This window comes from Oxyura jamaicensis, chromosome 12 (assembly GCF_011077185.1).
Source record: "Oxyura jamaicensis isolate SHBP4307 breed ruddy duck chromosome 12, BPBGC_Ojam_1.0, whole genome shotgun sequence".
Classification (NCBI taxonomy): domain Eukaryota; kingdom Metazoa; phylum Chordata; class Aves; order Anseriformes; family Anatidae; genus Oxyura; species Oxyura jamaicensis.
The window spans coordinates 6,961,687-6,973,479 of NC_048904.1; the positions used below are offsets into that span (position 1 = coordinate 6,961,687).

The window sequence follows — 11,793 nt, forward strand, 5'->3', positions numbered from 1 at the left end:
TTTTTATAAACAGACTTGTAATTCAAGTTGTCTCAGTCTTGTTTCTCCCCCAGCCTCTCCTGTCCCATTTGTGTCTGGGCTACTGGCAGCGTGTGTTTCAAGTTCTAGCCAAGCATGTATTAAAATAAAGCTGCAATCTGCCGAAAAACAGGTTTTAAGATGGAAACAAATAATTAGAAACACCCAAATTAGTGTATGTCTGACAATAGGTTGAGCTCTGTACAAATTTAAACAAAGCTGGTAATCACAGGATGCAAGTGATTAAACCAGAGGCAGTGGCTAAATGTCGGCTTTAGCACGTCAGGTGAAAAAGGTGTTGGGAGGGAGCAAACCTGGGTGGGTTTTGCAAGGGCTGTGCACCCAGAATTGAGATAAAACAGTAGCATTTTGGGGCCTCTGTGTAAGACAATGCATTTAAAGAACAGGTGCCGCAGAGGTGCTTGCTCAAGGTGCCCATTTGAACACTTTGAGTGACGGGACATCCACAACTTTTCTGGGCCATGGTGGAGCACCACGAAGCTACACTGGTGTGGATGGTGTGGAAGTGCTCTCAGTGGTTTCCTTCCTTTGGCACCAGCTGCTTTTACACCCCCAGCCTCAGGTGGTACGGGCACCCCAGCTCCGCCAGCAACCCCTGGCTGGGTAGCGGGCAGTGGGTCCCTGGGTGGCTTTCTAGCAGTGACTGGGAGCAAACTGGTTAAAAATTCTTGGATTGCTGAAATTACAGTGTGCCTGTTTCTCTTTGTGCACGTGTGTGTAAGCAAGCAAGGCACAATAACAGCATAGATTGTTCTTCTGCACCCATTGTTATGGAAATTGCCTTAGAGACAGTTGCTCTGCCGTACATTTTTAGAAGTGCCAGCAGGAAAAGCACTCGGAAGGGAGGAAGAGCACCTAAGGCAGTGCCAGCACTGCCCCTTCCTCGGATGCTTGCTGAGGATTTGAGCTAGGGGTGTTTTTTTGCCCATTTGGGCAGAGGGAAGGAGCCTCTGAAGGAAAATCCCCATCTGTGTCAGCCTCCAAAGGAGCCTTTTGGGCTGCGTGCCTCAGCTTCTGCTGCTCATCCGCAGTTTGGGCAAGGGATCGCATGTCCCATGCTCGTGCCTGAAGTTTACAGGAGTCCTTCCTCTGTCAGCAGTGCTTCACTACTGCAAATGGCCCCATTTTAGTCAAAATCAGGTTTTTCCTACTGCTAGATGCCACTTTGTCTCAAAAAAAAAAAAAAAAAAAAAAAAAAAACTCAAGAAAAATTCACCATTGGCTCGGTGTGCTGAAGTGCTGTCCGCCTGTGAGCTGGAGGGAAGCTCTGATCCAGTGCACCTTGTTCACCATCATGTTTGAAACAGGCTTCTCATGCTCCCAAACCTCCCAGTTTCCAAAATACCACAGGTGCTGGTGAAGGCGCTTTGGAAGGAGTATGTGTCCAGGAAATCTTTGTGCTTCCCTTGCACTGGTGTTTTGGAAAAGGAAGAAAATCGGTGCACTGGAGCCCCCAAGTCGGCTGTGACCACTGAGCACCAGATTGCTGCAGGGGCTGGCAGGGCTTGCAGACACCCTCTCCTTCTTCCCAGCCAGCTCAATTTTCCTGGTCTGAAACAAATGGTCCTTTGGGTTCTTCTGCCACAGCAGCCTGTCCCTGCTTTGAGAATGAGCTTTCAGCTGAAAGGATGGTGGTTGGGCCAGCGAGGAGTGTTGCGTGGTGAGGGTTAGGGCTGTTCACCCCCCATTTGCATTAAAATGCCCAGGCCCAGTTTTGACCCAACAAATCATCTTTTGTCTCAGTTTCAATGTTTTTTTCTCTTTCAGGAGAAGAAAGGAGGCAGGAGGTCTGGGCAGGAGAGAGTGGTTCTGGAGAGGGGCTCAGCTGTGTCCCCTCCCAAGCACCCCCAGCCTTGTGGCTGTTCCTCCTGCTGCATCCCAGAGCGCTCAAGGGCTGGTGGCGATGGTGAGGCGGTGGCAGAGGCTGGGAGGGGACCTTGTTATAAGAATGTGGACACTGGGAGTCACGAGCTGGTGGCAAGATGCCACTGAGCAGCCTGGTCCACGTTGGCTCCATGGGTCCCTAGCTGCTTCTCTGCAGCCCCCAGGCACTGTCTGGGGCTGCACGTGCCCACAGTGGGGTCAGGAGGACCTCTCCATCCTCCTTGGGATCTTGCAAGTAGGCCGATTTGTAATACCTGCAGGCTCTTCACCATGCTTCATGAAGGACCATGGTGTCATGGTCCTGTGGATGTGCTCAGAGCTGCTGAGCGCCTGACCTTTGTGCTAGCAAATTCTCTAGCTTTGTAGCCACTACAGCTGAAAAGACACTTCTCTGTGAACCTGGGAAACTCTTTATGCAAAGGGTCCCTTGTGTTGCTGACCCCAAAGGCTCCACTCAGCAGACAGAAGCATGAGATTAACACAACCCTCCAACAGTTCCTTCTGAAACAGAAAACACTGGAGGGGTGAGGAAGGGATCACTTTGTATTTTATACTCATGACTTTTCACTGTCTTTATCTGCTGCTATTGCAATGTTTGGAAGTCCTGTGTTTTTTTGTTTTGTTTTGTTTTGTTTTGTTTTTTCTTTGGTTGCTTGGTTGGTTGGTTTTAATGTGAAAGCAGAGATTTTGGGGGCAGGTAGCTGAAGCTCGGCCACGGGGACTGACAGCCCTGGGCTGTGCCTGTCTGCAGATGTCAGATGGCTTTTTTGAATGCCTGGCTGCTTTACAGACAGATAGCATAGAAGGACGCTTGAATCTTTATCCCGAGCTTAAAAATAAATATATATATATTTTTTTTTAAAGTAAAATGGAGAAAAATATACAAATTAGGCCATGACAACAGAGTTTGTGATCATCTGAGATCTGCTCCTAATTAACAGCAGTTCCCATCCCAGAAATCATACCATTCAGCAAAAGTTAATCATCTTTGCTCATACATACAATGCGCTTCAAGAGGGAATGAGTCACCCTCATTGAAATGTCTGATGTTATGAAATCCAGTGTGACTGATGTAATAGACCCAGCTAAGCTCTCCAGATTGGCTGGGAGCACCAGCAGCAGCACTCAACCCGTGTGTAAGTTGGCTTCATTGAGTTCTGCTTGTTTGTACCCGGGCTGGGTTTAGCCTTTAGATTCTAAAACAAACTCTCAGCCCAAGAAGAAGTTGGGTGGACTCGTGCCCAGCAAAGGGGTGCCAGAGGGCGGGGGGGGGTGGCAGCACCAAGCCTGGTGGTCCTTGCCCCCTGGCATGGAGCTGCCCATTGCCACCTCTGGGAACAGAAGCACTCAAATCCCATCGCTCTACGTGTCTAATTCACAGGCCCAGGGATTTATTCTCCATTTCTTGGTTCAAAGAGGAATGTACGTTGAATTCAGAGCTAAGATCCTGCCTTGATACCAGCTGTTCTTCCATAAATTAAATATTATTACCTGCAAACATTTCCTTTAAGCACTGGGAGCTGTTTGCTTGGTGTACTTTGTTTAAATGTCACCATATGAATTACTGAAAGTAATTTAAATATTTAAAGTCATATACTGCAAGTCTAATTTTATTCTGAAATACTGAGCCAGACTTGCAGCTGATGCAGCCGATAACAGCTCAGTCTGGCACCCTTGCTTCCTGTCCCAGTTCTTTAAATTAACGATTTGCATTTCCAACACCTTTCACCCAACAACTCTGGGCTCTGAGATTTTTTTTTTTGTTTCAGTGCGATGTCACTTTGCCAATAGCTTTTACTTGACATGAATGCCCGTGGTTTCCAAAGAAATAATGTTTCCCCTAAGAAATGCCACCACGCAGGCCAAAGCTTTCCCTAGCTTTCCCAATAAAAGTTCTGGCCACTTGGAAGCTCCAGCTCCTGGCAGCAGCCCCCCCGAGGAGCTGTGCTCCCACCAGGGTTCATTTCCACATCCTTGTGCCCACCCAGCCTGCGGGGCTTTCTGCTCACACCTGCAAATGCCATCTTGGATGGGTCTCCTAACATGAGGTCCACGGTGCCTTCTAGTTCAACTGCAGGCCCCTCCTCAGAGCATTTGTCTTTCCTGGTGACCTCCCTGCCCCTCGCTGTCCAGAGAGGTTTTGCTTCTACTTTAAAGCCGGTGACTCATTCCCTGGGATGTATTTGCTTCAAAGTTGCCTGGTCACATCTTTCTCTGTCTGCTGTTGCCTCACTGTTCAAACCAGGAGTGAAGAAACGGTGACACGCAGGCACAACACGCCTGTGTGTCCCCAGGCCGTGTCCCCCCTCCTGGTCCGCATGGTGCATGGGCAGGGTGGAGGGGAGACCTTGCGTCTCCTCCAGAAGGAGGGCTCGCTGTGCTGTCACATCTGGTCACCTGCTCTGCAGGGCAAGGTGTGCAGGTGGGTTGTGTCTCGGTGCACACTTCATTTTACAATATTACTGGCTGTAAAAGTGAGTCCAAGGGGAAGCTGGAGGTCCGCTGTGTAACTCTCAGATGGGAGTGTGTATCTTAAAGCCCATCTTTTCCTCCCAGGTCCACCTCTTGGTCTAATAAATGATGTGAGCTCTCCCTGCCCCCAGGCTCTGTGCGTGTCCCTGGGATGTCCCAGCTATAGCAGCTGCATGTGAAAACAGGGCCACAGGGGGACATTGCCCCCAAACCCCCTTTGGCCACCAAAGCCGGCCCCTCCAAGCTGTGCCAGAGCAAGGCCCAGGCCCTCAGTAACCCTCCAGAGATGCTGTCAGCAGGCACAGTAATGCACACGGTGTCTTGGGCAAGATGCAACAAGTGCCTTCAACAATGACTGCTTATGCATTGTTTCCTCCTGCCAATACCACCAAGTGCCTTTTCTGCCTTGCTTGCTGGAGGAATAGTCTGGACTGATGCTCCAGCAAAGCTTCCAGGCTGTCACAAAATAGATAAATCACTCAATGCTGCAACAAGGGGCTTGGAGAAAATATGGGGAAATAGTGGACCCTTCCTTTGCAGCAAGTGAGTGATGAGGCCAGGCAGAGGAGGAGCAGGAGCTGCAGCCAGAACAACTTTGCTGGGGCTTAGCAGCTGGGTAGGTGCAGCAGGGTGGGTCCTCAGCAGTCAGAGGACAGGTCTGCTCCAGAGCATGCTCGTGTGTCCTTCCTGGAGATCTGGCTGTTGTCCTGGTCAAGAGAGGCTTTTATGTGCTTGACTTCCCCATAGGGGATGTTACCTCCATCCAGCTCCAGAATGCGGAGATGCAGGTTTAGGACCTACTGCGGTCACCCTTCTGCTCCACTCTCGTGAGACCCCACCTGGAGCCCTGCCTTCTGCTCTGGGGCCCCCAGCATCAGAAGGACATAGAACTACTGGAGCAAGTCCAGAGGAGGCCACGAAAATGAACAAGAGGCTGAAGCACCTCTCTTGTGAAGACAGGCTGCGGGAGCTGGGGCTGTTCAACCTGGAGAGAAGGCTCCAGGGAGACTTTACAGTCACCTTCCAGTGCCTAAAGGGGCCTACAGGAGAGCTTGGGAGGGACTCTTTGCCAGGGGTGTGGTGATAGGACAAGGGTAGTGGCTTTAAACTAAAAGAGGGTAGGTTCAGATTAGATATTACAAATAAATTATTTACTCTGAGGGCCGTGAGGCCCTGGCCCAGGCTGCCCAGAGGAGCTGTGGCTGCCCCATCCCTGGCAGTGCCCAAGGCCAGGCTGGATGGGGCTGGGGGCAGCCTGGGCTGGTGGGAGGGGTCCCTGCCCATGGCAAGGGGTTGGAGTTAGATGGGCTTTAAGGTCCCTCCCGACCCAAACCATTCCAGGATTCTATGGGCAGGGATCGGGGAGCCAAGCTGGGGAAGCAGAGCTGGGAGCCCAAGCTCATTTTAAGAAGTGCCCAGTGGGTGGTGGAGCTCTTTCGCAATTGGTTCTGGTAAGAAGCCTGCACCAGGAAGCTCGCACTTGAAAAAGAAATATTTCTCTGCAGGAAATCGCTTCTTGTGACTAGCCTGGCTGACTGGGAGAAACAGCCAAGGAGCTGACGTGTGTGGAGGGTGGGCCGCCGAGGATGCTGAGCCTGTGGAGCTGGGAGGCTCTGGATGTGCAAACGGGTGAGAGCGGAGGCACGTGGAGAACAAACACCAAAGGGCCCTGCCGTCACTGCCCTGCTTGCTCTTCTCTGCCTTCCTGCTCTCTAAGGACGAGCTTTTATTTTGGCATATAAATGAGAAATGATTAGAAATGGGGCATGTAGGCATATAGGTATACCTACACAGGGATATGTAGCTATAGGTATATATCCTCCACAAGGGAGGATGTCCTAAGGGTGGTGGCATGTGGCTTTCACACCGGTTTGTTTAAAGCCTGCTGCTAAAAAGGGTATATAATCTGAAATTTTCTCCAGTTTTCCCTCTGGAAGGAGCTTGGAGCCTGGGAAGCAGAGGGAGGGAAGCAGGGAAGCCGTCGTTGCTGTTATCCCAGTTTGGTTGGATCAGAGGTTGTCCTGATGGCTGGCGGAGCCTGTGGGGACTCATCTCCTGCTTCTCCCTTTCTCTCCTGGATTTTACAGAAAGTGTGGGGACCTCCCAAGCTGTCATCGAAGCAGCTCTCCCAGCCAAAGCAGTGTGAGAAGTACTGGGCTGATATTTCTGGATAAATTAGGTTTTTGCTCTGCAGATTGATTGATTGATTGATTGATTGATTGATTTATTTATTGCACCCAGGTGGAAGCAACCCCTTTGCTGTAAAAATGCAGATGATTCCTCAAACTCTGAAGATGGACCCAGGCTATTCTTGGGTGCCCAGTGAAAGGATGGGAGGCAATGGGAGCAAACTGAAGCACAGCATGTAATGGTTAATTGTAAGAAAACACTTTTTCATTGTGGGGGTGGTCAAACACTGCACCAGGTTGCCCAGAGAGGGCATGGAGTCTCCGTTCTTGGAGATAATTGGGAACCAACTGGGATGGGGTCCTGCTCCAGCAGACCTTGCTGCGATGCTCTCCAGAGGGACCTCCAGCCTTAGCCCTTCTGGGCTTTTGCACCCACTATGAGCTGATCACACAAAACAGAAAAACAGAGTTCTTGGAGCCCTGATTTTTGCTGCAAAGAGAAGATAAAGTCCACCACAGCCTGCAACACTCTGCACACGCAGCTTTGCTCCTCCATGGTTGCCACAGAGCTTCTGGATCTACCTGGAGACATCTGCATGGTGGAAAGGTGGGAACCAGCCTCAGGGGAAGCCTCCTACCCTGAGCCTCCTTCAGAAGGCCGGAATCTGGACGTGGATTTTCATTGCAGCTCTTGAGGGTTTTTCTTAACCTTGATGGTGTTTTCCAGGTCAGACAAGAGGCAATGATGTCAGAAGAGTCAGGTGGGTGGCAGGAACAGAGGTCCATGAAGACTGAGGCTAATCTGGAAGAAGGAGGAACATAAGTGGAGGCCGGGCACTGCGAAGGCTCTGTGAGGCTGCACATGCCTCCTTTTACATTTGGCCGTGTGGATTCTCCTGCAGGAACATGCCAGAGAACAATTGTGTGGTCTTTCACCCAGAATCCACTTACACCGCGACATGAAAATCTCCAGCTCTAGAGCAAAAGTGCCTCCCAGAGAGGGACAAGAGATGCTGTCCCGTCTCGTGGAGGAAAAATGGCAGCACCCAGCAACTCATCAGCCTGAGCTCCCTGCATCCCGGCTCAGCATCCACTGGTGACTACACACGAGAAACGTCCCTGGCCCTGCTGGACACAAGGCAGCTTCACGCCAGCAGAATGCACTTGCCCGGGCTCAGCATCCACGTAGGATGGCGAAGCAGGGCTGTGTGAGGAAGGGGAAATCTGCTCCCACCCCCAGGAGCTGCTGCAGGTTCACGGCCGTTGCTGTACAGGGAGGGCTCGCTGCAGAAAGCGTCGCCGCGCGTAGATCCTCCCACTGAGCGCTTGTGGGTGAAGAGCTTCACCAGGCCAAAGTCATCTGACATTTTTCTTGCGGGCGGCTGAAGCTAATGAATCCAGATTAGGCAGTGCGGAGGCTGGGGAGCTAGATTTCTGCTGAATATATATGAAGACAAATGTAAATTCTAAACTTTCTAGGGAGTATTTTTACCCTGGCTCAGCGTTAGTGTTGATAAAAATAGTCACAAATTAGTGCAGGAGTAGAAAGTAAATTTGGGCTTTATTATTTTATTTCTTTGTTTAATTTTACTGTTAAAGCCATGCATCTATTTACAGGAGTTAACCTCTTACATGCAATAATGAAACATTGTGTAAACAATCAACAACTGCCCTTCCCTGACAGGTTTACTCCTACTTCAATTAAGTGATTAGTAAAGAGAACTGAAGTTAAATTATATATATATATATATTTAAGTGATTCAATCCAAGAAATTCAGCACTGCAGGGAAGATGCTAAGGATAGTAGCATCAAACCAGCCCTCCTAGCACCTAAATGTGCTTGCAAAGGTGACAGGGAGGGAGGCACGATGTCTACTCTAGAGGTGGGAAAACTGTGCTGTTACCTCTTGTCCTGCCATGACTCTTGGTCTTTGTTTCTACAGCATAAGACAAAGACCCAGATGGAAAATAGACACCAAGACACAGCCCTGGGTGGAAAAAGACATCAAAACCCAGTCCCCGGGCTCAGGAGGTGAGAGGCAAAGGGAGTGAGGAACCTGAGGTGGTGGCTGCCTCAGCATCACAGGGGAGCAGAGAATGGATGAGGACAAAAGCACCCCGAAACCAAGACAAGTCTGTGGCCACGGTGGGCTGGGAGGGGGGGGAGTCCTTCCAGAGTGGGACAAGGACCAGAAGAATGCATGCACACCTGTGTGTCAAAACCCGCAGCCAGCTGTGGTGCACCACAGAGAAGGGTGCCATCCGCTTGTTACTGCACAGCACTGTCCTCATCCCCAAGCACTTGGGACCCTTCAGAGCTGAGCTGGAAGCTGCTCGTTTCTGGGCACATGCAGACCTTTGCTGGCACCAAAGCCACGTACACAGCAAGTCCAAATGTCATCGAAAGCCCCAAGGCAGCACCCCGGCCCCAGCTGCGTGCGTCCTCTCTGTCTCATCGGGTCTCTGCAGGAAACCAGACGTGGGTGCCTTCTCCTTTGCAGGGCACCGAGGAGCGCAGAGCTCTCGGCAGAGCTTCCTCTGCAGGGGAGATGCCTCGGGAGGCGGCGGGGGGACGGGACGGGACGCAGGGACCCCGTCTCCAGCGCACGATGACTCAGATTCGTCTCGCTTTTGGCTTCGCTGCATTTTGGAGCAGCTGACTCAAGAGGGCAGCAAGCCGACAGGCTGGCACAGCCTCCAGCTGCCGGCCCTGCCCGCCCCTGACCCTGCCACGGGCCTGGCCCGCCACGGGGCTGTGTTCACCATAACCCCACCGTAACCCGTGCTCCTGCCACAGAAGGTGGGAGAAGCGGGGGGGGGGGGGGGGGGGGGCGGCTCTATCGCCCCCGATGTCCCCCGGCTCCTGGCTGGGCAGGCAGGGATGCCACGCTGCTGCTGGGTGACTTTCACTGGCCCTCACCTTGACTGGTGAGAAATCTGGTCTTGCCTCTGCAGGTGAAGTGCCTGGAACCTGTCCTGCTCGGAGGTTTACGTGTTTGCTCCTGCTCGGAGGTTTACGTGTTTGCTAACGTGACTGCAGGACAGAGGTGAAGCGCATCCCTGCTCTTTTCTCAGCGCTTATTCCTGCCTCCCAAACAGGAGCCCAGGAGCCCCCCTAAAATTCACAGCACTGAGCGTAGCCCCAGCAGGCTGAGCATGCTCAGCACACCACGGGCTTTAGACCCAGATGTGCCTTCTTGGCACAGCCCACTGCTGTTCCACTTAGGAATCGAAGGTACTTTGAGAAATGTTCTGAAAGGTCAGCTATTTTCACTGTGGCTTGCATAAGAACCTCAACATCCTTTGCTGCAAGAGTGGCGTTAGTAACTTCCTACTGCAACAGTGAATCACAATAGCTTCCCACAGCAACCAGCAGTAAAAATAAACTGGGCAAGGGGAAGTGGACAGCTTCAGCTGTTCCGCTTTCTCAGGCACACACTTGAGTCACAGAGAAGCAATGTAGAAGCAGACGTTTATTTTGCTGATAACAATGAAATCCACGAACGGCTCTGAGCACGGTCCTGCTGAAAGCACAGTTTTGTAACGGGATGCTCGACGTGCTTGAAGTTCAGCGTGTTCCCAAGCACTGTGTTGGTTCTGCATTCCCGTTAGGATCCCTGCTTAACAACCAGGCTAAAAGGAGACAGGCTGTGGCTGCGTGCTTTATCCAATCCACTGTGTATTTTTTTGCCTAGGCACACAGCTTCATTTGAACAGCAGCTTTAAAGCCTGTTACAACTCAGGCTGTGTACGTGTGTTTGTGTGCGCGTGTGCAGGGAACGGGGGTGTTACAGAAAGACATCTTTCCTGTTACACAAGACACATCCCGGGCTTTGACTTTCGGCCAGATGGGAAAAACCCTGCAGACACCCAGCCGGGTCCCTGAGCCTGGGAGCCTGCTGTCAGGACAGACCCAGACCCTTCCCTTTGTGGCAATATTTTCTGGGAAGGCTTAGAGCGAGGGGCTACAGCGAGAAGACGTTGCCAGGAAGGAAAGGCTCGTCTGTCGTGGGCTGGGCGCGGCCGATGCCCGCGGGGATTTGGGGAGCGCAGGCCTGGAGGGTGCCCCACGACGCCCGAGTGGGTGAACGCCGCCGAGGCCCGCAGGACCCCGCGCCCCTTCCCGCGCTCTGCTGCCACGCCCCTGCCCATATACGGCCGCCCACCTCCCTCCCGCCGCGCCCTCATTGGCTCCGGCGGGCGGCGGGGGCGGGGCGGCGAGGGAGGGGGCGTGGCCTGTCTGGCACGCCATGGCGGGGCGGGGCGCGCCGACCTGTGCGGGCCCGCCCCCCGGCCCGCCCCTCGGCCCGCCCCCGCGGCACGACCCGGCGGGCCGGCGGAGAGCCCCGCTTTAAGGGAGGCCGCCGGGATGGGGCGCGCCGCCTAGGACAGAGCGGGGCCGCCGTGCTCCGGGCCGCAGGCTAGCGCGCAGCACACGGCCGGGCCGAGCCCAGCCTAGCCCAGCCCAGGGAGCCGCGGCGGGGGTGGCCGCTGGGGGCCGGGCCCTCGCTCGCTCGCTGGCCGCCAGCCCGCCCGCCGCCGAGCCCCATGAAAACGCAGGTCTGGGGGAGCTCCCCGCGGGCGCCCATGGCTGCGGCGATGCCGTGCAAGAGCGCGGAGTGGCTGCAGGAGGAGCTGGAGTCGGGAGGCGGCCGGTCGCTGCTGCTGCTCGACTGCCGTCCCCACGAGCTGTTCGAGAGCTCGCACATCGAGACCGCCATCAACCTGGCCATCCCCGGGCTGATGCTGCGCCGCCTGAAGAAGGGCAACCTGCCCATCCGCTCCATCATCCCCAACCACGAGGACAAGGAGCGCTTCGTCAAGCGCTGCAAGGCCGACACCGTGCTGCTCTACGACGAGGCCACCGCCGACTGGCAGGACGGCGGCGCCGCCACCTCCGTGCTGGGGCTGCTGCTCCAGAAGCTGCGCGACGACGGCTGCAAAGCCTATTACCTGAAAGGTGAGCTGCCCCCCCGCCCCGAGGGCGCGGCGGGGGGTGCGGCCGCGCCGCCGGGGGGAGGGGGCCCCCCCCCCCCCGCTTTAATCCCCGGAACAAAATGGTGGGAGGCTGCCAGCGCCCCGCTGCCTTTTGGCCCCCCCCCGGCAGCGGCGGCAGCCTTCGTGCCCGGCGGGGGGCAGCCCCCTGCGTTCCCCGCAGCCTCCCCTACCCCGACCCCAGCAGCCCCCGGCTGTGTCGCTGCAGCCCCCGCGGCGTCCTATGTCTTCTCCCGTTCAGAAGGGGCCTCCGTCCCTTGGATTTCCCCCCCCC

At 54.1% G+C, this 11,793-nt stretch overlaps 1 protein-coding gene across 1 annotated transcript in view; it reads left to right on the forward strand.

The window, feature by feature from the left end:
- Positions 1-10,834: 10,834 nt before the first annotated feature.
- The window catches only part of DUSP7 (dual specificity phosphatase 7), a 7,915-nt gene continuing 6,956 nt past the window's right edge, over positions 10,835-11,793 (forward strand). Inside the window, exon 1 of the mRNA XM_035337689.1 lies at positions 10,835-11,484. Coding sequence (XP_035193580.1) covers positions 11,073-11,484 — 412 coding nt within the window. The 5' untranslated portion in view covers positions 10,835-11,072. The remainder of the gene's footprint in view (positions 11,485-11,793) is intronic.